The 26,661-nt window shown below is 50.4% G+C and overlaps 1 protein-coding gene across 4 annotated transcripts in view; it reads right to left on the bottom strand.

The window, feature by feature from the left end:
* Window positions 1-461: 461 nt before the first annotated feature.
* The window catches only part of BDH1 (3-hydroxybutyrate dehydrogenase 1), a 65,092-nt gene continuing 38,892 nt past the window's right edge, over window positions 462-26,661 (bottom strand). For all 4 annotated transcript variants that reach the window (XM_012435058.2, XM_012435061.3, XM_012435063.3 and 1 more), the window contains 5 exons: window positions 25,312-25,384; window positions 24,242-24,352; window positions 11,874-12,015; window positions 5,007-5,159; window positions 462-3,029 (listed from right to left, as the gene is read on the bottom strand). In XM_012435058.2, the coding sequence (XP_012290481.1) occupies window positions 2,560-3,029; window positions 5,007-5,159; window positions 11,874-12,015; window positions 24,242-24,352; window positions 25,312-25,384 (949 nt within the window). In that variant the 3' untranslated portion in view covers window positions 462-2,559. The remainder of the gene's footprint in view (window positions 3,030-5,006; window positions 5,160-11,873; window positions 12,016-24,241; window positions 24,353-25,311; window positions 25,385-26,661) is intronic.

The following is a 26,661-nucleotide window of genomic DNA, read 5'->3' as shown; positions in this document are numbered from 1 at the left end:
CCACCATGCCTGGCTAATTTTTGTATTTTTAGTACAGACGGAGTTTCATCATGTTGGCCAGGCTGGTCTTGAACCCCTGACCTCTGGTGATCCACCCGCCTCGGCCTCCCGAAGTGTTGGGATTACAGGTGTGAGCCAATGTGCCACACCACCCACTCTGGTAAGGATGAAAACTAGGTCCTACACCCACCTCTAAGCTTCCAGAAAGTGAATGGTAAACATAAGGTTTAAGTTAGCACTGTGTTTATTTGGAGAGAGAGGACCCTGGGCTTCTAAATCACTGGAAATGATTAAAACCAGGACAGCCTATAGGCCCACCCAGCAGCTCTGACTTACTCAGAAGATTCCAATAGATGAATATGCAGCTTCTCTGACCTTCGGTTCTGTTGATCGAGACCCAGAGTATGTGGCCCCACTTCCTCTAGTTCCCAGGCAGGGACGCACACGTGCAACTCCAAGGCTCCATCTTTTTTTCTTTAATAAACTTCAACATGAAAACAAATTCGCCCAACGTGTAAAAATGCAATTCCGAAAGGGTCCTGCTAGAACAAAGTCCAGGGCAAGAAAGCATCCTATTGTTATGTGAATGCAATGGCCATCAAGCATCCCTCTCGGCGCTCTGGAGAGTTTCAGCCCTGCCTGCCTCCCCTTCCTCCTCCCCCAGGACAGGGCATCCCTGTTTGAAAACAGCGGGGACAGAGGCCCAAGAGGCAAGCTGAATTTGCTCATTGTGAGACTCTTTTTCCTTGGCACTGCCTGAACCCCATAGCCTACTCCAGCTGCCCGGGTTCTTCTGCCTTCTCCTGGCACCAGACTCCAGGTTCGGGCTACGCAGCTGCTAGAAGAGCGGGAACACTGTTTCTAAAGGGGCGTTTCTTGCTTCTTTGTTCTCAGTTTCCGAGGTGAGAATCTTGAACGCCGTGAGAAACCTCGGGCTCCGGTGGCAGCTCAGAGTCTGGTGCAATGGATGCCGGCGCCGGCTGCGGAGGAGGCGAGCGCCCTCTAGCGGCAGGCCCACCCCCGCCCGCCCGGGGAGAGGCAGAAATGTTACTCAGTCTGATTTGTAAGGCTGGCACTTGGGACCCTGCCCTAGGCCTAAAGCCACGTGGAAGACTGGTGTCTGATTTTGGTCCAGACATACAGGCCCTGGGCAGTTGCAGGGATGGCAGCTTCCAAACTCAAATCCAAGAAGTGATCATGCAGACTCCGACTAAAGTGGCACCACTTCTTAATTGAAAATAAGGCCAAGGCAGGAATGAAGGCTACGCTGAAGCCTTGCAGAACAGGTGTGTGTGTGTGTGTGTCTGTGTGTGTGCGTGTGTAAGCACCATGTGAGGCAAGCAGGGACCCCAAATCCACTGCTAGGGGAGAAGATGCCACAGTGCCCCACCATGGCACTGCCCCACTGACACTGGCCCCACCCAAGGCAAAACCGAGCAGACTCAAACCAGTAACAATCTGTCTTCTTAGCCAGAGAGCACCTCCACACAAGTCTACCCTGAGTCCTAAAAGAGGATGGAAAAATCTCAAGTAAAAATCTCCAGGGCCAGGCGCAGCGGCTCACTCCAGCAATCTGGAAGGCTGAGACAGGTAGATTACTTGAGATCAGGAGTTCGAGACCAGCCTGGCCAACACGGTGAAACCCTGTCTCTACTAAAAATACAAAAATTAGCTGGGCGTGGTGATTCATGCCCGTAGTCTCCGCTACTTGGGAGGCTGAGGCAGGAGAATCACCTGAACCCGGGAGGCGGAGTTTGCAGTGAGCTGAGATGGCGCCACTACACTCCAGCCTGGGGGACTGAGCGAGACTCTGTCTCAAAAAAAAAAAAAAATCTCCAGAAGGATTCCCACCCCCTCCATACAGCCAGCTCTGAGTCACTGGCTGCTGGCTGGCCAGTCACACAGCACCACGGACATGCAGAGGCACCAGTGGGCACTTGGTACGTGTGGCTCAGATGAAGACACAGAGTTAGTCAGAAGATTCCTGGGTAGATGGATCCAAAGCAGCCCTGCAATGCAAAATGTGAAGTGTTTCCACAGCAGTGGCAGGAACACATGACTGGCACTATTTATAAGCAATAAAAGGGTTATTTCATTCATCCTCTCTAAGCTGCAAATTCTTCACGTACAAAAGAAAAAAACCTGTCCTTTTTATTCAGGAGACTGGCTTGAGGATGAAATGAGATAATTTCTTAAAACTGACAATGTAGCTTAAAGATGTAAAGGAATTTCAATTCTATTCCATAATAAATCTCTTTTTAATATAAAGATGTTTTCCCACAATCTCTGTATGAAAATCATCTCCAGAGAGACAGATGCACCATGTTTGCCCTAAGATTTAGAGGCCCCTGCCTGCCACCCCACACCCCATTTCTGAAGTCACTCACTATGCAAACAAGTCAGGCTGGGTTATTCCCTCTGGGTAATGCTAAAACCAGTTATGGGTCTTCGTGGGACGGTGGATAATCTACACGTGGATGATCAAGAGTTGACTATATGGGTTCCTCCCTCCCCTCCCCTTCCACCAGGGATCCCCAACGGAGGCCACAGTGAGACTCTTCAGCGGATGTAGATCATGTCGGAGATGGCTCCAGGCAAGTGGGTCATGATCTGCATTCGCAGCCACCAGTAGTAGTCCATGGGGTGGTAGCGGGTGTAGGGGGTGGTGGCGGTCAGGGCATGTGTGACGGCCTCGATGACAGGGGACGTGTCTGTGGAGCCAGTGCTGCAGTAGGTCTCCATCCTGGCGATCTTTTCATCAAAGTATTTCTTGCCGTAGTCCTTGCGCACGACCTCAGGCAGCTCGTCCCACATCTTCTTGGCGATGGCCTGAATGCTCTCAGGGCTGTAAAGGCTGGTGGCAACGATGAAGTTGCCAGGTTCCACCACACTGACCTTCACGCCCAGGGGGTACATCTCATAGCGCAGGCAGTCCGAGAAAGCCTCCACCCCAAACTTGGTGATGCAGTATGGGGAACGGGCCGGGTTGGCCATGCGGCCCAGCATGCTGCTGATATTGACGACGCGGCCTACAGAGGGAGACAGAGATACCTGCTCAGGTGGCACTGCCCTATGACACAGAGGGCAGAAGTCTGGCATGTCTCCAGAGGCTTGGCTGGAACCCCTTCTGAGCCACCCAGGAGCCTTCTCATTCAGTAGGCAAGGCCAGCTCAGGCCCACACCTCAGCATCAGCACCCCTGATCTTCCCTGGGAACCTGGCTGTGCCAGGCGGGACAGGGGACGACAAGTGAGTGAGAAGCAGGAGGGTACAGTGTGATGGGCAACACACGACTGACTCAAAAACCAGATCGAGCCCGATCCGGTGATAATAATTTGGGGTGAAAACACAAGGGGAGAACGGGGAGGCGAGACGGCTGTGTCTGTGTGGATCTGAGCAAGGTCTGGTGCGGGTTAGGGAGAGATATAGCCTAAAACCTTCCCCTTCCCCTTCTGGAGCTTAAAATTCAGCTCCAATAGTAAGATGTGCGGATAAGTCACACACTAAGGCCAAGTGTCTACCCACTGATATCAACACTGGCAATGGGGGTTGGAGGGCGGAGGAGGAAGTGCCTGGGCCTGCAGCTGGGAGGGAGCCCCGAGACAGCCCTGAAAGAGGACAGGGCCTGTGCTGCTAGGCTCACTTCTCCAGCTCCATTCCACCTGGGTGGAGCCCAGGACAGTCTGGCAAACAGAGCAGCAGGCAGGGGCAGGGGCAGGGGCAGGGTTTCTGAACCTGACTTCAGGGCTAGGACATGAGGCGAGAATCCTGCGCATTGGGAGTGTATCCTGACCCCTCTCCCTCCACCCTCTCCAAGGCCCTCAGCCACAGGCCCAGTCTGGGGGCATCAGGGCCCTCCCACTGCTCCTCCTGGGCCTGGGAATGGGGAGGGGGCAGCGGTTGGAAGTGGATTGCATTTGGCCCGGCCTGGGAAGCCCAGGCAGATATGGAACAAGTTTTCCCTAGGTGTGTACCCAGCAAGGAACTCACAGCCCATCCTGGGCACTGTTGGGAGGCACCTTTCAGAAACCTCTAAGTTACTGAAGGGTTAGGGTTTTCTTCTAAAATCCTACAGCTGCACTCCGTGTTCATGCCTATTGTTGCTAGAACTTCACAACAGATGTTTGGATCTTACCCTTTTTTGCCACAATTGCTTGCCGTACTAGGGAAAAAATCCAAGTCAATGACTTCTAGAGTGGTTTGCTCACGTTTGGCCACCCGCATGGTTTGATGGTTTGGGCGTTTTGTTCTCTTTCCTTTTTTTTTTTGAGACAGTCTTGCTCTGTCACCAGGCTGGAGTACCGTGGCTCGGTCTCAGCTCACTGCAGCCTCTGCCTCCCAGTTCAAGCGATTCTCCTGCCTTAGCCTCCCGAGCAGCTGGGACTGCAGGTGCACACCACCACGCCCAGCCAATTTTTTGTATTTTAGTAGAGACAGGGTTTCACCATGTTGGCCAGGATGGTCTTGATCTCCTGACCTCATAATCCACCCGCCTTGGCCTCCCAAAGCACTGGATTACAGGTGTGAGCTACTGCGCCCGGCCGGTTTTCCAAATTTCTAATCTTGATTATTACTATTGCTGCTTAATACCACAATTACCTCACTTTTTAAACTACAGTATAAATAACCCATAGAATGAATATGCCAAATTTTACTTAACCACACCCCACTGATGCAATGATGTGTACACGCAGCTTTGTGCAAAGGGTGATTCTCTAGATTAGGTTCCCAGAGTGGATGGCGTCTAAAATCTTTAAGCTGTCGCTACACAGACCACTGACCTCTTACCTGCTCTACTTGCTGAAAGCCACACACCTCTTTCCCCCTACCTGGCCACAGCCCCGCTGACCAGCATCACCCCGGGCGGAGCAGAGCCCCTGGGATTTACGAGCCCAGCCTTGCTAAGTTGTGGATGTTGGAGCTGCTGGGACAGGTATTTCCATTCTGAGCAAAGATGAACACGTAGGGCAGGCCCGGGGGCAGGAAGGCGCTACCTTTCCCACTCACCTTTGGCCCTTCGGATGAGAGGGAGAAAGGACTTCGTCATGCGCACTGTGCCCCAAAGGTTCACTTCTGCCACCTCCTTGTAGGTCTCCATGCTGGTGAACTCCACCTCCCCGAATGTCGAGATGCCGGCGTTGTTAACGAGGCCCCACATCCCTGGACAGGAAGGGATAGATGTGCAGTTACCACGCGGGCTTGGCCCCAGACACTGCAGCCTCTCCACTTCTGTCCCTTTCCCTGGGACTTCCCAGCCTCTTGCCCAATGCTCTCAGGAAACTTTCTAGAGTCACTCAGAAATGACAGGCAATAAAGAGGCCTAGAGTGCTGACTGCAGCCCTCCCTGATGTCTAGAATGTCCAGTCCTCACGTCACATCTGCTTGGCTCGATCTCTGGGCCCAGGATGGATGTCCCGGCCTGCCGCATCCCCCAGCCTGAGTCTCACTCACCTCAAATTCACACTTCCACTATACTCCATCCCATCCCACTCCCATCCCTCCCCACACCCCGAGTTTCATGCCCCGTTTCTGTTTCCTCATCTCTACCTTGAAGCTTTCACTCACATCTTCTCTTCTCTTGCTAGAAACCAGGGAAATCACAGGGGTCTTCCAGGCCAAGCCCCTTCTGCAGGACCAGAGAGGGGACCAAGCTTGTAGGTCACACATCAAGTCAGAGGCTCAGCCAAGCCATGATCATGGGTCTGGCCCCATCCTGCTCCCCTCGGAGACCTTCCTAACAATTACTCCCCTCCCTCCTGGAAGCACGGCATTCACTGTTTGCTGGTTGTCACATGTGAGTTTCCACAGAACTGAGTATAGATCGGAGGAAATGTACACCGTCACAGTATACTTGGGTTCACGGTTTCCTGCAACACTAGCTGAGTAAGGGATGCTTGGCTTTTGTAGACTCGGAGGATCTCGGTGCTGGAATGTTTCCTGGAGTTTATGTAGTTTATTAACTCATCTTACAGCTAGGGAAACTGAGGCCCTGAGGGGGAAGGACCAGGCTTAAGTTTACCCAGTAAGTCAGAGACAGGCCTGAAAGCGGCAATGAGGAGGCAGCTGTGTTTTGCAGAGACCCCTCGGAGTTCAGTTTTTTGGGGTGCAAAGGCTGGATGGGTCAGAGCCTCATGACAGAGCTGGGCCCTGCCTCTTTGTTGTGGAAACCCTCAGGGCTCAGTCTCCTGTGGCAAAAGCCCCGTGCTCCTTCCCGAGGCACCACCTCAGAGCCCAGCTCCCCTCCCCGGGCCATTCCTGCCTGTGGGAACTCAGCACTGCTTCATTTTCCAAGTTAATCATGGAAATGAGTTTGTGTAAATGACAGAGTAATTGGTCTCTAGCTGCTTTCCTTCCGTGTTACCCAAATTAAGGCTTTGTTCACTGCCCTCTGGTGCCTTCTCCTTCAATTACAGAGAATTAAGGGCATTTATTAGGGAAAGGAATTGCTGGCTAACAAAGTGCCCATGAACAGCTGCCTCCCACTCTCCACCAAAGCCTTGCTGGTATCTCCCGGCTCTAGGTCTCACCAATGACCTCCCTCAGATGCTAATGACAGGGTCAGCATCATCTACAACAACCCCACAGCTCCCGGGGTCTCCCTGCAGATGTGCCCTGAGTCTTCACCCTCTTCTCTTCCCAGGAGGAGCGGCAGGCCGCTCCCCACGTGTCATGGCTGACACTTCCCACATCATCTTCGAGACCACAGCCACTGATCCTTCTCTCTCTTTCACGCAACTTTAGCTTTCCCATTGCCCATGACTCCGGCCCTTCAGTGCTGTACACATTAGGTGCTCATCAAATGTGTGTTAGATGAATGAATGTCTACAAATGCCACACTTCCATATCCCGAAGATCCTTCTGTAACTGCGCTGCTCGCTCTCCTTCCTTGCCTCCCAGGCTTCCAAAAACACACTCTATCCACTAATACAAAAATTTGCCAGGTGTGGTGGCGGGCGCCTGTAATCCCAGCTATCCAGGAGGCTGAGGCAGGAGAATCGCCTGAACCTGGGAGATGAGGTTGCAGTGAGCCAGGATCAGGCCACTGCACTCCAGCCTGGGCAACAAGAGTGGGACTCCAACTCAAACACACACACACACACACACACACACACACACACACACTCTCTCTCTCTCTCTCTCTCTCTCTCTCCCCCCACCCCCCATCTCTCCATCTCCCTTCCATACCACACTGGGTCCCAGCCCTCCAGCTGTCTTGAACCTGTACTCTCCAGGGTATCCAGGGTGGTATGCCAAGAACATCACCCCCAGTGATTCCTAGGCGTCTCCTGCATCCGCCCTGACACATTTCTTTCACCTGCCCCCAGACACAAGGGTCCCCCAACGTCCCAGCCGAATCCTGCTCCTCTCAAATTACACTCAACTCTTAGGTCTCCTCATCTTCTTCATGTGTGTGAATTTTCCAGCTGTTTTGTGTTTGATTCATAAGGGATAATATCCCATGACCTAAAATGCATAAAGGCCTTTTTCTACCTCAAAATAAAACAATTACATTTGACACTACTATCCAAAAAAGTTTAATGAAACATGACCTGTGAAAGCATACAGCCCCTGGATTATAGCTTTGCTGACTTGGTGAGTGTTGAGAGTTTGTGGACCTAGCTGCCATCTGGCGTCCTCAGCCAATGTTCTGAATAAACTCACGGAGGCACTCCCGCTGGCTTGGGCAACAGCAATTGGGTTCCTGCAACAACCCCAAGATTGCCTCCACATCAATGGCTCCCCAGTTCTCCTCGGGAGTCACGGCTCTCCTCATCGCCCTCTCCTCCTGCTTCGCTTCCACCTGAATGTCCCATAGGTCTCCAGCTCACCCTAAACACAACCAACGCATCAAGTTGCCAAGTTGCCCCAGCCTGCTCCTCCTCTTTGTTAATGATTTCACTTTCGTCTGTGACTCCTCCAGCTCCTCCACCCCTCCCCATCTAATGAGTCACCAAGTACTGTTAATATTCCAGATCAAGATCAACATGACAGCTGGCAGGCCCCTAATTAAGCCCTTTGCATTCATTAACTTCCCTGATCCTCATAACCACCCTGTAAAATAGATCCTAAACTGTCTCATATCCGGTTGAGGCAACCGAAGCTCAGAGAGCTGAAGCACCTCGGTCAATGTTACCCAGCTAACAGGCGGGGAGGGTGGGATTTGGACCCAGATGAGTCTGAGGACAAAGTCCTCACACTCAGCCCCACACCCCAGGCTGCTGCTGGCTGCTTCTGCTGGGTGGGTTCTTCCTTCCCATTTCCTCTGGCATTCATTTGGGTCCTTGCTGCCTCTCTCCTGGGCTACTGGAGAAGCCTCCTCCTGGGTCTCTTTGTCTCACTCACTCCTCCGTCTTCCCCCACCCGTCAGGTAGAACCTCTGCCCATCAGTCACTTCCTGCTCTATGGTCTCCATCCCACAGCATGGTAGGCAAGGCGTTTCCCAGGCTTCTCCCCCACTTCCCTGCATGTGTTCTGCCCGCCCATCAGCCTGAAAGCAACTTGTGTTGAAATCCTCCCCATGCTCTTGTAGTGGTCCCATCCAGGTGTGAGCATTGGACGGCTCTCAGAGCACTCCCCCCACCTCACAGATGGGCAAGCTGAGGCCCACACAGGGTGCAAGCCCACCAGGTGCAAGCCAAGGTCACATTTCTAATAAGAAGTGGAGCCCAGGTCAGGTGTGGTGGCTCACACCTCTAATCCCATAATCCCAGTACTTTGGGAGGCTGAAGCAGGTGGATCACCTGAGGTCAGGAGTTTGAGACCAGCCTGGCCAACATGGTGAAATCTCTTCTCTACTTCAAAAAAAAAAAAAAAAAATTAGCTGGGCATGGTGGCAGGTGCCCATAATCCCAGGTACTTGGAAGGCGGAGGCAGGAGAATCACTTGAACCTGGGAAGTGGAGGTTGCAGTGAGCCGATATTGCACCATACTGCACTCCAGCCTGGGCGACAGAGCAAGTCTCCATCTCAAAAACATATATATATAAATAAATAAAATAAATATTGACTGGTAAGTGATGTGCCAAGATCAGGCCATGCCCACAGCCTGCTCTTGGGCTCCCAGGCTCGGTGTCCCCTGAGGTGGGGGCAGGGAGGGCTGGTCCCAGCCTGCAGATGTCCTCCCTGAGGGAGGGGACCCGTGCAGAGGGCTCCGGCTCACATCAGATAGTCTCCTTCATCTCACCCCCGCGTGGCTGGCTCCCCAGGTTTTGGCAGTAACTGTTCCACAGAGCCGGGGGCAGGGCACCAAACTCGCCCACCAAATGTGCCCCCATGGTAGGAGAAGAGGAAGAGAACCCCGATGAAAGGTCCTGCGTGGGGTATGGGCCGGTAGCGGCCACTGCGGGTCAGAACGCTCTGGGAGGGCGCCACCTGGAGTTCACAGCCGGCATTGCCTGAGGGGGAATTTCAGAGGCTAGGCCAGGAAAGGGGACAGTCCAGAGGGTAACCGGGGAGACGGGGAGACGGAGGAGAGGGGAGAGGGAGACGCGCAACAGAGAGAGCGCGCTAGATGGGGGACACAAAACTGCTTATCTGATGGATGTACTGTTTTTTCATACCTAAAAGTCTTCAAATCTTTTTCCAAAAACAAATGCAGTATTGGTTAAGTAAGTTCATGGTGAGTGGTTTCTCCAGCCCTCCGGAATGTGGAAAAAGCAGCAGGGGAAGGTTTGTGCATCAGGCTGGTGCTGGGATTTGAGCTCAGATCCCCTGCACAGAGCGGGTGAGTGCCTCCCCTCTGCGTGGGCCGGGCCCATCCTGCCTTGCAGGTTAGGGTTCCTGGCCAGTCCAGCACAGAGAATGGAGGTGGTTCTGCCCCAGAGAAGGAGGGGGCAGAGGACTAGCACCCCCAGCCCGGTGCATTCTCTGCTCAGGTCTCTGGTGATGATGCCTTTCCATGGGCATTTTAGATCACCACAAAACCCACACTATAATCAAGTGGCTTTATGGCGCTGATGGAGCTATTTTCCTGCCCAGTAGTTTATGAAGGCAATATCCCAGCTGCCCAGGGAAGGTGGGAGGGAGGAGAATTTACTGCAAGGGAGGGGCAAAGCAGGCTGCAGGTTCTGAGCTGGTAATCATCCCAGCGGGACCCATTCTGCCTTTTCTTAATGGAAAAGGAGCGCTGGCTCTGCCTGTTAATTATTAAACAGATGTTCAGTGAGAACAGAGAACAGAGGGGCCTGTGACTGGCCTGTTGGGAGGATGGGAACGGCAGTGGGCTGATGAGGCAGCACATCAGCGACAGGCAGAGCAGCAGCGTCACTGATAGCCACACATGCAGCCTCTGAGGCAGTTGCTCTGAGCGACCCCACTTCCACCTGCTTGATACATGCTCAGCAGAGCTCCCAGCAAGGGATGTGCTCACTCCTCCCATTTCCTCCTCCTTCCCAGCCACTGAAGTCACTGCTCCTAGGAGCTGCCCCACCCCATTCTGAGGGAAAGCAGAGGCCTGGATGCAACATACCCTTTCTGCCTGGGCTGTCAGGGAGCTCAAAGGTAAACAAGATTCGCTTCTCCAGACGCTGCTGGGGGCCCGGCTCCAGGGAGCTCTATCCCCACTGCCGTATTCCACATGAATGGCACCACTTGTTGGAGACAGAGCTCCTCCCACCAAGGTCCTCCACTGGCTGAGCTGGAAGGATATTTTAGTCCTTATGCTACTGGAACTTTCTGTAGCTTTTGACCCTGTTGACTAGTGGTACTGCCCCACTCTCCCAAACCTTCGGTTCTTTAGTTTCCAGGACACTGTATCCAATCTCTGACAGCTGTCTCTCCCCTCCTCTGACCCCCAAACACTCATATCCCTGTGCATCTCCCTGATTCCCCGTGTCACCTCCTGCCGTGGGCACCTGCTCTTCCAGCCAGGACAGTCCCTCGGGGTGTGGGGGGGGCACTTCAGTATCTCCCTATCTCCCAACCTGCTCCTGCAGTGCGGGCCGCCAGGTGTCCAGGACAGAGACTTCATGCCTCACCTCATCCCCCATCCGAGTCACCAAGTCCGGCCAGCTTCGCCTTCTCAGAACTCCTGGCACCTGACCATTCCTGTTTCCCAACACCTACCACGTTAGTTCCGGACTCTCAAACCCACGCTTAACTCCCCCTTTGAATCCACGTTGCCACTGCCATCCTCGGAGGGAGCCTCACGAGTCTCGAAATGACCAGGCCATTCCCTCAGGACGACTCCCTCAGTGGCTCGCCAGTGCCATTGGGAGAAGGGCCATGCTCCCTTGCCTAGGATCCAAGACCTCCCTCCCCAGCCTCCTTGGGTCCCATCCCCTCCGTGTGACCCGACCTGTGTGACTCATACTGAGGTGCCGGGCTAATACCACCGCTTGACGAACAGCCCCCACTACCCTACCCTGTCCTGCTCCCAGCTGTGGTTCCTGCTCTCCCCACAATCTGCCCTAACTGGCCTGTTTCCACTGCACCCCCAGCTGGACCGACACCTCTTTCCTGTGCTGCTCTGCCTCTCTCAATGCACAGCTCCCTGATTTGGAACTCAGTCCTCGGCTGAACTATGAGGTCCTGGGGACAACAGACTGGGCCTTGACCATCTTTGTGTCCCCAGCACCCAACCCAGATCCTGGCCCAGAGGGGGCATCAGTGGGTGTTGGCTGAACTGACCTGAATCAGTACGTAGCCACAAAGCACTCCATGAACTCTGAAATCACCTCCTGGCTGCATTTTTTTCATTGCCCTTCTGCACGGGTGTTTAATTGAATCCCCTTCCTCTTACTGTGCAGAAGGAAGAGTTTAAACAATAAGAAAAGGAGCGCGGTGGCAGGATGCCGGCCAGGGGAGGGTGCTGTGTGGCAAGGGCCCCTTGGAATGGCCCCATACACAGCCCCTCCTGCCCGAAGGGGCTCCCTACCTTTCTCAGGATCCTTCAGGCTCGAGCAGACGATCTCCACCACTTTCTCCACCTCTTCGCTGCTGCAGACGTTGAGCTGGACGGTTCTCAATCGGTCACTGTTTAGGCTGTCCAGCTCCTTCACCCCATCATGGCCTTTGTCCTGGGGAGGAGAGAGGAGCTGCTTCTACCTCCTTCCTTCCCACCGAGGCGGACCCTGAGGACCCCTGCCAAGGCAGGAGCTGGCCTCAAGTCCCGGCCAAAGCCTCAGGCACATTGGCAACTGCAGACGTGATTCTCTGGAGGCCTGACCAGGCCCTGTCCCACCAGCATGCGGTTCTTTTTTTTTTTTTTTTGAGACGGAGTCTCACTCTGTCACCCAGGCTGGAGTGCAGTGGCACGATCTCAGCTCACTGCAACCTCCTCTGCCTTCCAGGTTCAAGCAATTCTCTTGCCTCAGCCTCTTAAGTAGCTGGAATTACAGGCGTGTACCACCACACTTGGCTAATTTTTGTATTTTTAGTAGAGACAGGGTTCACCATGTTGGTCAGGCTGGTCTCGAACTCCTGACCTCAGGTGATCCGCCCGCCTCAGCCTCCCAAAGTGCTGGGATTACAGGCGTGAGCCACCGTGCCCGGCCGCATGAGGTTCTTTTTAATCCTGAGCACTGATGGCCTATCAAGCACCAAGCTAAGTGCCACAGACACAACCATGAATAGGACCGAGAGCTGGCCCCCAAGGCCTCACGACAGGATTCTTTCTCCAAGCAGCGGTTGCAAACTTAAGTGGGGCAGGTAGGGGGCCTGGGAGTACAGCATATGTCAGGAATTATCCACGTGGGGATGGAAGCCCAGGGTGCCAGATGCTTACATTTTTAAGCTAGTAATTGGGAAATCTCTTAATTCTTTTAAGTGTTGGCAACTTACACACATTTAAAAAAAAAAAAAAACTGTGTGGGCCAAAGCACGTCTACAGGCCACATAGGACCAGCAAGCTGCCAGTTCGCTGCCTCTGTTCTAAGCCAAGGACCCATCAGCTCCAAATTGGTAAGAGGCCAGAGCCAGCCTCGACTCCCAGCTCAGTCACTGAGCAGGCTCTGTGCACTCAGGGGTGTCCCTTAACAGGTGTCCATTTTTTCTGTCTGTAAAACAAGAACATCACCACCTGTCCTGACCTGCTCAGATTAATGGAGTAAGGAAATGGATTTGTAAGAAGCCTGTTAAATGAGTATAAAGCGCCACACCAATTCAGGTACCACTCAACACGAGTGTTGCAACATGTTAAGTTTATGAATATAGATGTTGAGAAATGCTAAGTTTATGAATATTGGTGAATGCTGAGTGTTTGATAGAATATATTGTTTGCTAGGAAGAACGATGGCAAGGAAAACCTAGCTGGCGCCCGCCAAGCAGAAAACTACTTGGGGCATTCCAAAGTGGCAGGGCAATGTATCAATATCATACACTGGTCAAAACAATTCTTTAAGATATCTGCCCCTGCCCCTGTGGCGAAGGCTTTTTAGTTTGTCTGTGATCAGTGGTGAGCAGGCAACAGCTGCCTACTTGGTATATTTTTGTGTCATGAGAAAATACAGAACACCTGTTCGTTAATAATAATCACCTGTTCAGAGAGGATAACTACGTGGATCAGAATCTGCTGGGGGCCTTCAGCCTGGAATGCTGGCAGCCCCTGAGGCTCTCAGCTCAGAAGGCTGTTGCCCCCTGGATAGACCCACTTTGCTGTTCTATCCGGGTGTCTGCCTCTCAATTCCTTCAGCACCACCTGGGTGGGGATCTCTATGGCTGAGCTGGCTCTCGGTACACCAGAAAGGTGTCACTCATTTGGCAAATGTTTATTGGACCTCTATTGTGTTCCAGCACTGAAGATAAATAATTCAGCCCCTATTCCCAGAGTCACGTTCTAGGGGAGGAGACAGGTAAGTTCACAAGCAACATAGTGACTTGTGCTGTATGGAACCCTGTAGGAGATGGGAGGGACACAGGAGGGGCCGGCAGTGACAGCTGAGGATATTAACAAGAGGGGCCGATGGGGATGGGGCACTGCGGAAGAGATGAGAGGATGCCAACATAAGCCATCGGTTGCGCGCAGTACAGACACGTAAGGAAGTGGTGGACGCGGGGCTGGAGAGGTGGGCCGGGGTCTGCTCGTGGGCACTGCCGAGCTGCTGGGGCACTTTCATCAGAGCAGAGGGCATTTCCTGAGTGTCCACTGTGCTGAGCACTGTGCTAAGTGCTGACATGCTTTGTCACATGAACCCTCGTGTCATGAGGCGGTTTGTGTTGCCACATTTCACCCTAGTCTATGAAACATGGTTTTTTTTTTTCCACAATAGGGATGAGCTACACTCGATGTGAAAATTAAACATAGTTGGTCATAAATGACTTAATTGGCAGTGACTTTCCTGAGTGGTGCATGGCACAGTGATGCCTCTTATAAGAGGACTGGAATAGCTGCCAAGAATAAAGGGTAGAGAAATGCCCACTCTCCAGCCAAGGGCTTGCCCATGGCACACACAGCTGCTACTGAAGCAAACATCCCAGGCATGGGCAGGGGTAGAGCCCAGGATGGTCAGCACATGTCAAGGGTAGAAAATTCTCCTCTGAGGCCAGGCGTGGTGGCTCATGCCTGTAGTCCCAGCACTTTGGGAAGCCGAGGTAGGTGGATCACGAGGTCAGGAGTTCAAGACCAGCCTGGTCAAGATGGTGAAACCCCGTCTCTACTAAAAATACAAAAAATTAGCCAGGTGTGGTGGCATGTGCCTGTAATCCCAGCTACTCAGGGGGCTGAGGCAGAGAACTGCTTAAACCCAGGAAGTGGAGGTTGCAGTGAGCCGAGATTGTGCCACTGCACTCCAGCCTAGGTGACAGGGCGAGACTCCATCTCAAAAAAAAAGCAAGTTCCCTACTGGTTAGACTGAGCCTTCTAAATGCTTTGAACCAGAAAAATCCTAACCCACGACTGGAGAAATCCCATCATGTAATTTCAGACCTAGGAGAAAATGGTGACAGGACTGCCCAGTGGGGCCAAAGGTCCTGGACAGAGTGACTCTGGAGAGAGAAGGCTTGAGTGGAACATGATTGACGGAGCCAATATGTTGGCTCTGTGCAGCCACAGAGAACAGAGCCAGGGCCAACAAGTCAAGTTCAGCTCAAAATGAGGTGTGATCTTCAGTCTGGAGACAGCATGGGCTGCCTGGAGGTGTTTAGGCAGTGAGTGGGGGTGGGGATGGGGCTGTTTGTAGGTACAAGGGATTGTTTGGGGGTCGGAGGGATGTTTGAGGATGGGGTGTGGGAAATGTGGTACGGAGACAATCCAGGCCTTGGACAGGAGGTCGGGCTGATTTCCCCCTAATACCCCTTCCCTTCCTAGATTGTCATCATTCCAGCATGGTTTTCCATCGAAAGGAAACCTCCCCAGTGGCCTTTGAAAAAGCGATGTGACATGACCCACTGAGTCTCTGCAAAGGCCTGGCACCAGGAATGCCTTTGCACAGCGCAGCCAGGCTGGAAGCTCGGTTAGTCTAAAGTTTGGTTCTGAAATCCCCTAGATATGCCGACCTTCCAAAACAAGATGCAGGCATAGGAGTCACGGGACAGATAGGCCTGGAGCTCACAGTGTCGTTCCCACAGAGGACTCCACCAAGAAAGAACTAATGCCATCTTCAAGTCTGGGTGGGATAATGCAGTGCCCACAGACCCCTCTCTGTCACAGACAGCAATAGGTACCAGGAAAACACGTGTCTTCCACCTGGTGGCTCTTCAAATGCCCCTTGGAGTACAGCCCATGTGGTCTGAATCTCAGAAAGAGGGATTCTAGCTGAAATGCACAAGAGGTATCTGAATGTCCTTCCTCTTGGGATCTGGACCCTGTTGCTATCATTCAGCTCTTCTCAGACCCCTATACGAGACCTCTCCTCTGCTCTAGACAGCATTACAACAATGGCCCTGTAATTCTCAGGGGAAGCTCCCCACTGCAAATCGGGGTGCCCATGTAAACTCTTTTTTTTTTTTTTTTTTTGAGATGGAGTCTCACTCTGTTACTAGGCTAGAGTGTAGTGGTGCAATCTCGATCTCGGCTCACTGCAACCCTTGCCCACGGGTTCAAGCAATTCTCCTGCCTCAGCCTCCTGAGTAGCTAGGACTACAGGCACATGCCACCACGCCTAGCTAATTTTTGTATTTTTAGTAGAGACAGGATTTCACTGTGTTGGCCAGGATGGTCTCCATCACTTGACCTTGTGCTCCACCCGCCTCGGCCTCCCAAAGTGCTGGGATTGCAGGCGTGCGCCACTGTGCCCGGTCATAAACTCTTAATCTGGCAGTTGGACAGTGAAGAGTTTTCTTTTAGAGGAAACTAGGGGGTTAATCTCACTGCCCACGGCTTCAGGCTTAGCATCCAGGCTCCCCAGGAGAGCAACGCCACCTGACAGACCACCCCAGGAGCCCTCATCTGCCCTTGAGCACCCTCCACACCCCGCTCCTGACAAACATGCCAACAGGGACAGAAACTACCAGTTTGTCCCCAGTTATTCAGGGAACCTTCCCAACCACCCTCAGCCTGCCGGCTGCAGACTCAGGTGGCCCGTTCCCTTCAGGCTCTACCTGTCCTCAGGTCAAGACTGCCCTGCAGACCACACCTCCTCCCTGGCCCCTCTGCAGGTCTCTGGAGTCTCTGTCCACCTGTCTCGCTGCTCAGGGGCAAGCTTTCGGACCTGCTGAGTTGGTGCTTGTGTAACCGGCTTATTGATCAACCTACTTCTTTCTCTTACTATCCCTTTCTACCTCACCTGTAAACTACTTTTTCCATCCCCGGATGAAATTTCAGGCAAGTCTTATAGCTTTTCCACTCATTGTCCGATAGTGGACAGAGAGCCTCTGTTTCGGCTTGAAGAGTCCTGTTCAGTCTCTAAAGGAAATAATTCTAGCCCAGTCCGGTTTGAAAACCCAAACTGCCAAGCTTGTCTCGGAGGTGAAGCTTTCCCCCGCCGGGGCTGAGGGCCATGGGAGGTAGGTGCTGGGGGAGGTTGTCTTTCTAGCTCCTCCTCCCCCCTACTCTTAACTACTGACCCCTCCAAGTTTGGATCCAGGGGCGGCAAATGAGGGCGAAACTATAGCCTTCTGAGGCTGGCTGTTGTCTGCTGCTGCTGCCCCTGAGACGGCAGAGGCACAAAAGCCAGCTCTTCCTTCTTGGGGTGCTTCTGCAGAGCCCACAAAGATTCTGCCCTGGAGACCTCTGACCGCCACCCCAGTCAGTGGCAGAGCAGCGGGCCTCCCCGAGCCCCTGGCCTCAGTGATGGACCCTTCTGGCTGGGGCCACGTGGATCTTCTAGCTGGCTTACTGGATGGTTACCCTTAAGGTGACTCCGAGCAGCTCTCCCCCTTGTCCACACAGGGCCAGGCCACTGTTTCCTGCCCGGGAAGCAGGACAGCCGCCTCCCCAGCAGCTCTCTGCTCTGCTCCCAGATGAGCTATTCCTACCTCATTCTTGGGCCTTTAGACTTCTGGTAGACATTAGCATCCCATTCTGTGGCCTCCAGACTCTAGGGCACAAATGGTAAACCAAGAAGCTCTCCAGGGAGTTCAAGAACTTGGAGAAGTCCAGAAGCTCTCCAAGGCATCCATATGAAGCCCACCTCTTTGCACTTGCCATCAGAGGGAAAATATCACAGCACACTAACAACTTTCCCAGCCTCTCAACCTCTTCTACCTCCATTTCTTATAATACTGAGGCAGCCAATGAGCTGATTCTGGCAGAAAGATTTTACAGTCTCTAGTATGTATGTGCAGGTGGTTTAGCACCTCAGGGAAGAACAGGAGGACACGTGACACATGTCATGCGTGAGCATCTTAGCACACGTGTTAGAAACACTTCAAAGAGAGAAGCGAGCTTGGGCACTAGAATGTTCACAGGATGGGAGGGAGGAGGAGCTAGCCAGCGAGTTGGGGAAGAACCCAGAGAACATGGAGTTAAGAAACTAAGTGTTACAAGCAAGGGTGGTTTATCTGGTCAAAAGCTGCTGCCGGGTCGGGCACGATGTGGTCTGAGAAGTGGCCAATGGGTCTGGCGAAACAGGGGCTGTTGGTATCCTTGATAAAAGCTGGGTCAGAGGCACTCTGAGACCTTTCTGGTCTGGTCCTGCCTTCTTTTCCCAGCTCACCGGGGCACTGGGCTTCAGCCACCTCAAACTACTGGCAGTGCCTCATATGCCACCTACCCCGTTTCACACGGAGCTCCCGTTCATCCTTCCAGATGGTGGTGACACGCCACCTCTCATTAAGCCTTCCCTGTGCTGATACAGGATCTGCTCCCATGCCCCTCACTTCGCGCTGCTCCCCTCGCATTCTGCTTCAGCCACAGGGCTTCCTGCTGTTTCTCAGGCACACCCTGCACGCTTCCTCCCAGGGCTTAGTACTGGGCTGTCCCCTCTTCCCCTGGGTTTCTGTGACACTCACTCCTGCACCTCTTTTAGATGAGGGAGCTCCTTTTACCCTCTTGGTGTGCTCTTTCCTCCTTCCTGAAAATTGAACACCCCCTCTACCACATTCATGCTTTCTCTTCTCTTCCTGCTTGACTTTTTTCTACTGCTTTTATCAGCCCTCAGAGAAGCAATTTACCTTTCTTATTCCTTGTCTATCAACCCCCCTTGGAATACAAACTCCGCCAGGGCAGGAACTTTTCACTGAGTTGTTATATGCTGTATCTCCAACAGAGAACACGGTCAGCTCATCTTAGGTGCTCAGTAAATATTTGCTGAATAAATAAACAAGTACATAAACAGGGTAATGGGGCAAAGCCTGATCCAGGTGGGTTAAACCCCCTCTCAGGGTGCTTTTCTGCAATGAGGAGCAGAGACATGGGGAGGTAATGCACACAGGATGTTGTGGTGTAGAGGTTTGTGTGTATGAGTGAGTGAGTGTGTATGTGTGTGTGTGTGTGTGTGTGCTGAAATGACCCAGCAGAGAGTGTGGAGCCAATGGCGTAGGAGGCAGCAGACATCTGCTGGAGCTAAGTCCTTGAGTTGGCCCAAGGCAATGAGATATGCGACATAGAGGAAAACTAATTCTGAACAAGAGCGGGCAGAGTGTTTAGGTACAGATGTAGCCAGAATCCATCATGGGGCTAACATTGCAGAATCAGGCTAGAAACAAATCCCCGCTTTCAGCTTCCATGGTCCTTTATCCAAAGTCTCTGGTGGCCCTGACTGCTTTCTGATTTGCCTAACTGATCTGAGATAGCAGATGGAATGAGTCAAGAGGCGGATGCCCACAGACATAACCTGGCAATGAGTCTGTCTGGTACTTTCTTCAAAATACCAGTCAACCAATTATAGAATCACTGTTGTAGGAGTGGAAGGACCTCAGATCACCAGTCCAATCCTATTAGTGTAGTAAGAGGAAACTGAGGCCCAGGGAGGGAAAGTGTTCACCCCCTCCCAAGGTTAGTGGTCAATCCGGGACTAGAACCCAGGGCCCCATGGACCTTCAAAGAGAGAAAACTCTTTTGGAGTCTTCTGCAGCATCGAGCAGCCTCTGCACTGTGCTGTGGAATCTGAGTGTGGCTCCTTGTGTCACTGGACAAGCCAGCACAATGGCAGAGAAGCCTAACAAAGGACAAGGGAATTTACAACTTTTTTTTTTTTGAGACGGAGTCTCGCTCGGTCACCCAGGCTGGAGTGCAGTGGCGTGATCTTAGTTCACTGCAACCTCTGCCTCTTGGGTTCAAGCGATTCTCCTGCCTCAGCTTCCTGAGTAGCAGAAATTACAGGCATATGCCACTATGTCAGGCTAATTTTTTTTGTATTTTCAGTACAGATGGGGTTTCATCATGTTGGTCAGGCTGGTCTTGAACTCCTGACCTCATGATCTGCCTGCTTTGGCCTCCCAAAGTGCTGGAATTACAGGCATGAGCCACCGTGCCTGGCCCTTTAAAACATTTTTATAGCATCTTGGTTCTTGCCAGGACCTGCTGAGGCAGGTCCACATTCTGCAGAAAAACCCAGCACCAAGGATACCACACCCATTCCCCAGAACACTCCCCAGACAGCCTTTCTCACATACTGCCAGGAGTGGTACAGCCTTTTAGGGGTGCAGTTTGGGGATCTGAACAAAATCTAAAACCTGAACTCTCACATCTACAAGATGTTCCTGAGAATCGCCAATGGTAGCAGGTAAAGACATATGTGCAGGATGGCTCACCAGGCTTTGCTAATAATACAGGTTGAGCACCCCTAATCCAATAATCCCAAATCTGAAATGTCTCAAAATATGAAACTTTTTGAGCGCTGACATGATGCTCAAGGGAAGTACTCATCGGAGCACTTTGGATTTTGGATTTTTGGATCAGAGATGCTGAGCAAGTATAATGCAACTTTCAGATAAGAGATTACTCAACCTGTAATAGCAAAAGTCCCAAATAATGTATACACCAACATTTAAGCTGCCTTGGAGCAAGAGATTGGGAAGGCTTTACCTTTTTTTTTTTTTTTTTTTGAGATGTAGTCTCGCTCTGTTGCCCAGTCTAGAGTGCAGTGGTGCAATCTCAGCTCACTGCAACCTCTGCCTCCTGGGTTCAAGTGATTCTTGTGCCTCAGCCTCCCAAGTAGCTGGGATTACAGGCACACGCCATCAAGTCCAGCTAATTTTTGTATTTTTAGTAGAGACGGGTTTTCACCATCTTGGCCAGGCTGGTCTCAAACTCCTGACCTCAGGTGATCTGCCCACCTCGGCCCCCCAAAGTGCTGGGATTACAGCCGTGAGCCACTGCCCCTGACAAGACTTTACTTTTTTACATAATATACTTCTATATTATTTGAATTTATTATGAATATGTAGTATTACTTTTACAATTCAAAAGAAGTAAAGATTAAAAGGACAAACAAAACCTTCTCTGATCCAGATGGAATGATGTTTAGAGTGTGGCAATGCAAATGATTTCTTGTACTTGTTTATATTATTGAAATTTTTACACTGAACAGATATGGAACATTACAAAGATATCAAACATAGTAAGAAAAAGTACTCCCCTGGGTTCCTACTGCCTTGAAAATTAAGAAAAATGTTTCGCCCACTGAGCAGAGAAAGCAAGTTGTCCTGAATGCCCATTCTTCCCTTTGTCCTTCTTCTATAGCAGTAAAATGCCTGATGTTTTAGGCAGGGTACATATTGTCTCAGAATACTCACTACATTTCCCAGCCTCCCTTGCAGCCAGGTAAGGCCACGTGACTATGTTCTGGCCAAGAGAATGAGAGCACAAGTGATATTTGGGAAGCTTTTGGGTCATGTCCTTAAAGAACAGGGGTATGCACTCAGAAGAGAAATACAGTAAAAACAGCACTGAGATACATTTCCCACCTATCAGACTGGCAAAAGCCAAAAGCTTGAAGCATACTCTGCTGGTGAAATTGTGTGGAAATAGGCACTCATACACTCCTGGTGGGAATGTAAAATTACATGACCCTGTGATGGAAAATTTGAGAATCTTTTAAAATGACAATATATTTTATTTACCCTCTGATCTAAGAGCAATCTCACTCCTAGGAATCTACTCTAAAGATAATCCCCCAATAATGCAAAAATACAAGGTTATTCATTGTGGCATTATTTGTAATTGCAAAATATTGAAAGCACCTAAATGCTCATCTATAGGAGATCAGTGAAGTAAATTATGATCTACCCACTCAGTGCGGTGCTTCAAAGCTGTTTAAAAAGTGAATAAGATCTCTGTGAGGTCATACAAATTGATTTTCAAGATATATTGTTAACTTTTAAAAAACCAAAGAGTATATGCAATGTGCAAACACTTGTGTAACATGGCGGGAAATGAAAGAATGGAGTGGAATGGATAGGAGGTGAGGGAATAACACTACTTTGAGTTTACCTATTTGTATAATTTATGACTTTTCAAACTTGTTAATGGTTTACATATTCAGAAATTAAATTATACCAACAAGAATGAGGGAAAACAGATCACAAATAAATGGCATTGTATTTCAAATAAATAATATGATGATAAAAAAACAATAATTAATCCATGTAGCTTTTAAAAATAGTGCTTTGGCCCAGGCATGGTGGCTCACACCTGTAATCCCAGCACTTTGGGAGGCTGAGGCAGGTGGATCACATGAGGTCAGGAGTTCAAGACCAGCCTGGCCAACATGGTGAAACCTGAAACCCCATCTCTACTAAAAATACAAAAATTAGCCGGGTGTGGTGGTGGGTGCCTGTAATCCCAGCTACTCAGAAGGCTGAGGGAAGAGAATTGCTTGAGTCTGGGAGGCAGAGGTTAGAGTGAGCCAAGATCACGGCACTGCACTCTAGCTCCTGCTGGGGCAACAGGGCAAGACTCTGTGTTAAAAAAAAAAAAAAAATAGTGCTTTGTATACCTTTAGCCATACCTTTAAAGTCAAAAAACACTTTAAAGAAATCCTAAATAAGCTCTACTGTGGTGACCACGGAGGTGCTTAGACCTCCCTTCAGGAAAGTCTGCTGCGGGAGCGACTGACAGCTACACCTTTGCAACCACTACAACTTCACAGCCATGGCATGAATGCCATGACCACACATGCCTGGCCTGCTCCCAGCCAATGGCTGCACATGGTAGGAATGCTGGGCCATTCCTGCCCAACACTGGTCTCTTCTAATAAACAACCTTTTCTTGGGGATTCCCCAAGGTCCCAAGACTCTTAGACTACACTGCAGTCTGAAGCGCTGCCTCCCTAATCCTCCTTCCTTGCAGTTTCTTATCACAGACTGTATTGCAATCAAAAGCTTTCCCTGCCTTTTTCTGCCCCTTCCCCCTTGAACATTATAGGCATCTCCCTAACCAATTCCTTGCACATCTACTCCTATTTTGGCATTGACTTCTTGGAGGATCCAAGCTGACACCCTACTTAGTAAAGTTTGCTATTTGTAATGATATGAATATAGCAATTCTGAAACTATGGCGTGTATATTATAGGACTAGTCAATTGAGTAAATATATTGATATAGGAATCACAGTTCTAACTGCAGGAGAAGGAACAAATATGAATGAGATAAGCAAGGAAGAATGCCGTTGTGTTGAACTGGAGTAGGAGATCAATGTAACCTCATGATTTTATGAATAAATAAAATCACGAGGTTACACTAACTTCAGATGTATGCTATAGAGAGATAAAGCGTGTGCATATGTGTGCATGTGTGTGATGATACATACATCTTTAGCTCTGTCCACTGAGAGGGGCAAGGATGAGCAATGCCCTAAGCCCCATTGGCAATGAGCCCACCTAATGCCTAGATCTCAGTTTCTAAATTTCATTAAAAGGAGTGGGTAGAACACACACATCTACAGAGAGACATGTGTGTGAATGGTCATAGCAGCATTATTCACAACAACCCAGAATCCTAACATTTTTATCCAAACATCCAGCAACTAGTGAACGGATGTTTTAAAAATATAGTACAGGCATACAAGAGAATACCATTCAGCAACACAAAGGAACGAGCTACTGATGCATTCTACAACATGGATGACTCTCAGAAACACTACACTAAGTGAAAGAAGCCTGGCCCAAAAGGCCATGTATTGTATGATTCCACGTAGATGAAAAGTCCAGAAAATACAAACCTAAAGAACTAGATATTAGTGGCTGCTCAGGGCTAGAGGTGTATGTGGGGATTAACTGTCAATGGTCAAGGGACAGAGTTCTGAGTGATGGAGAGGTTCGAGAAGTGGATTGTGGCGGTCGGCGCACACTCTCTAAATTGGGGGCTATCCACAGTTTGCTTTTGCGGTCTCATGTCCCAGTGCTTCCCTTCATGCACCTTCAATTCTACTTAATGTGTCCCAAAGGAGCCTCATGCTTTCAAGCCTCTGCCCAGGTGATTCCTCCTCTCCGGCAGGCAACTCCTCCCAGTCTCCTCCTATGGCAGCGTTATTCACTCTCCAGGGCCCAGAACAAATGTCACTTCCTCTGGCATGCCATCCTCAGTCCCTTCCTTCTGTACAGTCTCACTGAACCTTCTTGCACACCCCTGAGAATCTTCTTCACTCTAATTCTTCAGCTGTGTCTACTCATGGCTGTCTCCTCACCACTCCACAGGGAGCAACTTCAGAACAGGGACAAGGTCTCATTCTTCTACTGCACCTAGCAAAGTGTCAGGTACATCATTAGCATTTGACGAGTGATGGATGGATGAGTAGATGGATGGATGGATGCATGGATGATTGATGGACAAAGCTATGAAGAGTAAGTGAGACTGAAGCCAGTGGAAAATGTACAGGCCTGTTTAAGCAAAGATGAGCCAGTTGTTAGGAAAGGAATTTTTAAAAGACTATAAAACAATGACTATGTGTAAAAGACAATGGTGAAGGAGGTAACCGTCTCTTACCTTCATCAAGCAGCCAGCAAACACAAGGAAGCCTTTTGAATGCAGATGCTTGGCCAGCGAGAACCCAAATCCAGAGTCACAGCCTGTGACCAGGACAGCTTTGCTGCCAACCTGTTATACAAGGTCAGATCCCATGTTAGGAACCCAGGGTCCAGAGCAAAGTGACCAGGCCTCTCCACCCTCTGTGCAGTGACACTTCCTGAGTGGCCCAAGCCTGGCCCTCCCTACCTTGTTCTTGCTGTCTGGAGAAGCACCACGGTATAATGGAAAGGCCAGGTTCTAACCCAGACTCTGCTGCCAACCAGCAAAGTTGCTTGGGAAAATTACTTCTGCCTTCCGGATCTCATCTACAATCACCTATGCTACATGTGGGAAAACAGAGGTCTTTTTTTAAATGCTCAATGTAGTTAGTGATAGAGCTGGAATTGAAACCAGGGCTAAGAGATTCCAGAGCCTAAACTCTTTTTTTTTTTTTTTGAGATGGAGTTTGGCTCTTGTTGCCCAAGCTGGAGCGCAACGGCTCAATCTCGGCTCACTGCAACCTCCACCTCCAGGGTTCAAGCAATTCTCCTGCTTCAGCCTCCTGAGTAGCTGGGATTACAGGCATGCGCCACCATGCCTGGCTGATTTTGTACTTTTAGTAGAGATGGGTGTTTCTCCATGTTAGTCATGTTGGTCTTGAACTCCTGGCCTCAGGTGATCCTCCCATCTCAGCCTCCCAAAGTGCTGGGATTATAGGCATAAGCCACTGCGCCCGGCCTCCAGAGTCTAAATTCTTAACCCCTAACTTGCTGAGTGGGGCTGGGAGTTCTGGCTCCCCACTAGGCCTCCACTGATAGCTTCCTGGCTGGGAGGAGCTGGAATGCCTCATTACTGCTTCTTCCCACATGGATGGGGGTATGTGATATCATTACTGATGAGGAGCTTTGAGGGAGGGTTGAATGAGAAAGTGGCTCCGAGTGTCCTGGAAACACTAAAGCCCCACTCTGAGGGTAGCTCAGGGCCCAGGGGCTGAGAGGAAGGGGTTCTGACCATCCAACTCACCCCCAGGTAGCTGGGCTTCCACTCACCGGCTCCACTGTACTGGCATAAGTCCGACAGCCAATCGGGATAAAGGAGGCAGAACAAAACAACAGTGGGCGTCTGCAAGAGAAAAGCAAGCCATGAGTACAGGACTGACCTTGTTCCTGGGGCAGAAGCAACTAGACAGACCCTCCGCCACCACTGGCCTGAAGCAGGACTGAGTGTCTCTCCAGCCCAGGCTCCTGGAGACAGCTTGCTGGTACAACTGAGAAAGAGGCCCTCTTTCCACCAGGGTTGCGAGGCTGATAGAAAGTGAGCCAGCATTTACTATGGCTACGTTTGCCACTCTCTAGGAAGAGCCTTCCTGAGAATAAAGCCAATTTAGAAGCTACTTTTGTTGGGTAGGCTCTGCCAAACCTTGACCGTCCGGTGCCCCACTCCAATCAAGTTCCATTTTCTGCTTTCCAAGGTACATAGATAGGTAATGTTTCAGGCTAATTCAAGTGCGAACTATTCTTGCGTTAGTATAGTTTTGGTAAAGCCTTCCGCAATTTCAGTGTCTTAATCCCCAGGGGGCTAAGCTTCCTGATAGTTATTTCAATCAAACTTTTTATTTTGAAATAATTGTAGATTCACATGCAGTTAAGAAATAATATAGAGAGATGCCAGGCACCTCTTACCTAATTTCCCCTAAGGGTAGCATCTTGTGAAACTACATTACAATATCACAACCAGGACATTGACACTGATACAATAAAAATACAGAACATTTCCATCACCACAAGGATCCTTCACGTTACCCTTTTATAGCCACGCCTACTTTCTTCCCACCCCACACCATCTTTAACCACAAATCTGTTCCCTTTCTCTATAATTTTAGCATTTCAAGAATGTTATGTAAATGGAATCATATAGTGTGTATCCTTTAGGGACTGGCCTTTTTCATTCAACATAATTCTCTGAAGATTCATCCATATGGTTGCGTATTGATAGTTTGCTCCTGTTTGTTGCTAGGTAGTGCTCCATGCACAGGGGTACCACAGTTTGCTTAACTATTTACCTACTGAAGGACATCGGAGTTGTTTGCAGTTTGGGCATATTATGAATAAAGCTGCTTGAACATTCCTACATAGGTTTTTGCACAAACGTTAAGTATTCATTTCTCTTGGATAAATGTCCAGAGGTGTAATTGCTGGGTCATATGGTAGTTGCATGTTTAATTTCTTAAGAAACTGACAAACTGTTTATGAAAGTGACTACTGCAGTCTACATTCCCAGTAGCAATGTCTGAGTGACCCAGTTTCCCCATATCCTTGCTGGCATTTCGTGGTGTCACTATTTTCTAGTTTAGCCACGCTGAAAACTGTATCATGATATTTTGCTGTGGTTTTAATTGG

The sequence above is a fragment of the Aotus nancymaae genome, unplaced genomic scaffold, assembly GCF_030222135.1.
Source record: "Aotus nancymaae isolate 86718 unplaced genomic scaffold, 86718_ANA_hifiasm-v0.15.2.pri h1tg000067l, whole genome shotgun sequence".
Classification (NCBI taxonomy): Eukaryota; Metazoa; Chordata; class Mammalia; order Primates; family Aotidae; genus Aotus; species Aotus nancymaae.
The sequence above is the reverse complement of the archived record's forward strand: the minus strand, read 5'-3'. Positions and strand labels throughout refer to the sequence as shown.